The sequence below is a fragment of the Seriola lalandi genome, unplaced genomic scaffold (assembly GCF_002814215.2).
Source record: "Seriola lalandi dorsalis isolate HSWRI2012SDOR001 ecotype SW California unplaced genomic scaffold, Sedor1 jcf7180002003718, whole genome shotgun sequence".
Taxonomy (NCBI): domain Eukaryota; kingdom Metazoa; phylum Chordata; class Actinopteri; order Carangiformes; family Carangidae; genus Seriola; species Seriola lalandi.
Window position 1 is genome coordinate 251 of NW_019474373.1, and position 3981 is coordinate 4231.

Sequence of the window (3981 nt, forward strand, 5' to 3'; positions counted from 1 at the left end):
CTCTCCACTTATAAGCTCAGCACTTTTTCAATACCGTAAAAAGAGATGTTTATAATAAGAACTAGAACTGATTTGTTAGGCTGTGGAGCCATGTTTAGATTTGCTCTGATTGTTTTTTCTTTTAACCTGATTTGATTTCCCCTGTTATGGAGGGGAACAGACTGCTGATCTATGTGCCAGGTCAAATTCAGACTCATCTCTTGAAGCCTGAAGGGAGGGGGAGGAGCAGGGAGGTTCAAGCAGTGTTTCTCAAGTCAAGCCAAAGCACCTGGCAGCTCCCTCAGATATTTCCCTTTTTGCCCCCTAGTACCTGGATGGCCTGTGACTGAGCCTACTGTTTGTCTGTCTGTCTGTGTGTGTTTGTTTATTTGTGTGTGTCTGTGCATGCGCTCTACAGATACCGCTCTCCTGCCTTCCACGTCCAGGCCTGGTACGATGAGGTGAAAGACTACACCTATCCCTACCCCCATGAGTGCAATCCCTGGTGTCCAGAACGCTGCTCCGGGCCCATGTGCACCCATTACACCCAGGTGAGACAGATCAAAAAAAATGCAGGCAGGAGAGGACGAGGTGAAAGAGTTCAGAAGAAACTTTGACAGACAATAAATAGGTTAAAAGGAGCTCCACTCATTTTACACATCAAAGGCTTTTGTGGCTCCAGAGGAGCTGCGTGAAGTCTGATCAATTGCCTAGCATAACAGTCCCGAATCTCCGACTTAACTTTTAGTGGTCAAGTTGCATTGTGGGTAATGTAGGCGTCAGGTTTTGACATGGAAAAAGAATGCATGCAGTAAAAAGGCGATATCTCTGGTTCTTCTGCGGCAATTCTGAATTTCTTTTTTTTTTTATTGTCCATCATGAGTCTGAAAAGTTTGACATCCAGTTTGGTTAGTGCCATTTTAGGATGAATTACATTTTTCAATTTCTTTTTGGACCATATACTGGTATTTTCTGCTATGTTTATGATTAGGATCGGGTCATGTGCCTTCCTTTAAACATGTGGTGAGCACCCTGTATGATATTTCACAGTATTTATGGACAGAGTTGTGGCGTGACTGAGGGGTTAAATCTCAGGTGTGCATATAGTAACTTGTAGACGGTGAAAACAAGCAAGTTAAAGAGATAAATGTAAAATCAGATGCAAGTAATGGAACAAAGGAGAGTGAGGGGACAGAAAGAAGAGTTGAAGATGAGATGAAAAAATGAAGAAATCAATCAAAAGGAAACAGCGATGGGTGAGCTGGCGTCTTTTTCCCCTAGACTTTACTTTGTAGCTGCTGGGATGAGTTTACAGAAACATCCAGACTCCTCCCTCTGCCTTCACCCTGAAACCTGATCACTGTCATCTGGTAGTCATTTCCAGACACGCCAGACATCCCTCACTGCTTGACCTGGATTCTTTTGAAGATGCTGCAGAGACGGGACTGTGCCAAATAGGAGCACCATCACCTTGTCTCTGTCTTTCATTTGCTGGAAGTGCTGATAAATCTGCAATCCAGGCAGTCATACTCCATTACTACCCCTACAGAGAAATGGTAGACCCTCTGGAGTTAGAGACTGCATTGTGCTGAACTACCAGCACTCAGCACACATCAGTCTATGTGCTGACTCACTGCTTCCAGCGGCCTCTAACTCTACCAGGAAAAAGATGAACATTCCTGAGGAGGGAGAGCGCACATGTTTGAGAGTTGGGGAGGAAAGTGAGGAGGAGTTATGGAACATGCTGTGTTGTATTCGTTGTCAAATGGCACATCATTCATCTGTAACACCGCTGCAACAGCTTTCCGTTTAATAAGGCGTTTTATTTTACCTTGGACTGTCTTGGGCCTACGTTGACCATTTTTTCCACTTCTAACTGGATGATGAAAATGATCACGATTGTGTCACAGAGGGCAAACTGGGTTCACACATCATGTGCATCTGACTGGGTCAGAAAAACAGACCAGGCACTCCTGGTTGTCCCAGTGGCCACATTAATCGTGACTGCCAGTCTAGTTTCTTCCTCTGGAATGACTGATTGAACCATGGGCTGTGAGAAATGTGAGGCGGGACGTCTAGGCTTAATAATAATAGTTTTCTCTGCTATAATGTGTCTGTTCTTTCAGTAAGTGCTTCTGCTAACTTTGGCCATTCCTCTATTTCCTTCTTCACAGCTGGTCTGGGCAACCACTAACCGAGTGGGCTGTGCTGTGCACGTGTGTCCAAAGATGGACGTGTGGGGTGAAATATGGGAGAACGCCGTTTACCTTGTGTGCAACTATTCCCCAAAGTAAGATCAGTGTTCCTTCATGTTCCACTGTTCACCAACACCCCTGCTCTCTAGATTTGTGTTTACATTCCTCCTCTTTACACTGCTGACAAATGTTACATTGCTTGCTCCTAATATAGCTGCACTGCAGATATGTAGCACTAAATGTTTGAGAGGTTTGTATAACATATTGTTGCCATTAAAATTCCTCATAAGTTAGAATAGAAAAATAATAATGAAGAACAGGGAAAGAATAATAAAAGCAGAGCAGGCGTTTGTTTTCCAGACAGCCCACAGGATGTAATTGCCTGAGAGACAAGGAGTGTGGGACTAATGACTACTAGGAGTGTTGACCATGAGCAAAGACTGCTGAAGTAATTACAAGGCCATGAGCCCAGTGATGCCTGACTGATGATTAATTTCCACCTTAGTCAAGCTGTCCATTGTGCACTACTTCTGCAGGGGTAACTGGATTGGAGAGGCCCCATACCAACATGGCCGCCCTTGTTCCCAGTGCCCTCCCAGCTATGGAGGAGGATGTAGGAATAACTTGTGCTACAAAGGTGAGAAAACCTGTGTGGTTTTCATTCAAAGATGTTGCAATTAAATATAAATATACCCTCAACCTGAACCCCATCTGTTTATCCATCTATAGACTCTCAGCGCTCAGAGACAGAGGACATGAATGAGGTGGAGAAGCCTCAGGTTCCAATGCTGCCTCGTACCACCGCTAAACCTGCCCCCAAACCTAAACCGTCCACTCCGAAGAAACCAGTGTTCAAGCCCTCCACTCCGAAGCTCACCACACCAAGGACGCCATCTTTAAAGACTACCAGTAACAACTACTTAGGTATCTAGTGGGATTATACATCATAACCCCAAACCTCCATGTTTGGGTGCATCTCTTCACTTATTTTTTTGTCTTTTTTTTTGTTTGTTTTCTTGCAGCTCAAAACATTAAGTGCGAGACTAGACTGCGAGATAAGTGCAAAGGAGCAACCTGCAACAGGTTAGGTTATCTTAATGAATTTCAATGTAAAGTTACTTTTGGATATATACTGTACATATGTCTATTGTGTGTCAACTCACTCTCCAACTTCTATTTTGACCACAGATACATTTGTCCAGCTAACTGCATGACTAAGAAAGGGAAAGTCTGGGGAACTCTCTATTATGATGTGGTGAGTTTTTCCAGCGTCAGCAGCAAACTCCACACAGCAGTTAATACTGTAAATGAATATTTATAAATGCTAATTTTTTGTTGTCTCAGCAATCAAGTATTTGCCGAGCTGCTATTCATTTTGGCGTGATTGACAACAACGGAGGACTGGTCGACATCACAAGAATGGACAAACTTCCATTCTTTGTCAAAGCCACAAAGAATGGCATTGAGTCTCTCAGGTGGATATCTCTGCTTGACCTAATTTTCCAAATAGGGTGAAATCCCCTTTCTTATGAAACACATTTCCCTGCTTTTTCGATTCACATTTTGTGCAATAATGGATTTTTCCGATCACAATTTGTTTTCCTGATTTCTAAACACTTTGATGACTTTTACAGCAAATATAAACCCGGCAATGCTTTTGTGGTGGCCAAGGTGGAAGGTAAGTGAATCACTCTTTGATTCATGACTTTATAAAAATACATGTATTAGGAATACTACGAGTTTTTCTCTTTCTCTGTGACAGAAATGACTGCAGACTGCTACACCACAGTGGCTGAAATCTGCCCTT

At 43.2% G+C, this 3981-nt stretch overlaps 1 protein-coding gene across 1 annotated transcript; it reads left to right on the forward strand.

Moving 5' to 3' along the window:
* Positions 1–375: 375 nt before the first annotated feature.
* LOC111667805 (cysteine-rich secretory protein LCCL domain-containing 2-like) lies at positions 376–3975 on the forward strand (the record flags this gene model as incomplete). Its single annotated transcript, XM_023423637.2, has 9 exons — positions 376–530; positions 2154–2269; positions 2711–2811; positions 2904–3098; positions 3197–3257; positions 3363–3429; positions 3519–3649; positions 3809–3852; positions 3937–3975. Coding segments are annotated over exons 1-9 (775 nt in total), but the record flags the coding sequence as incomplete, so codon positions are not given.
* Between the last annotated feature and the right edge of the window lie 6 nt (positions 3976–3981).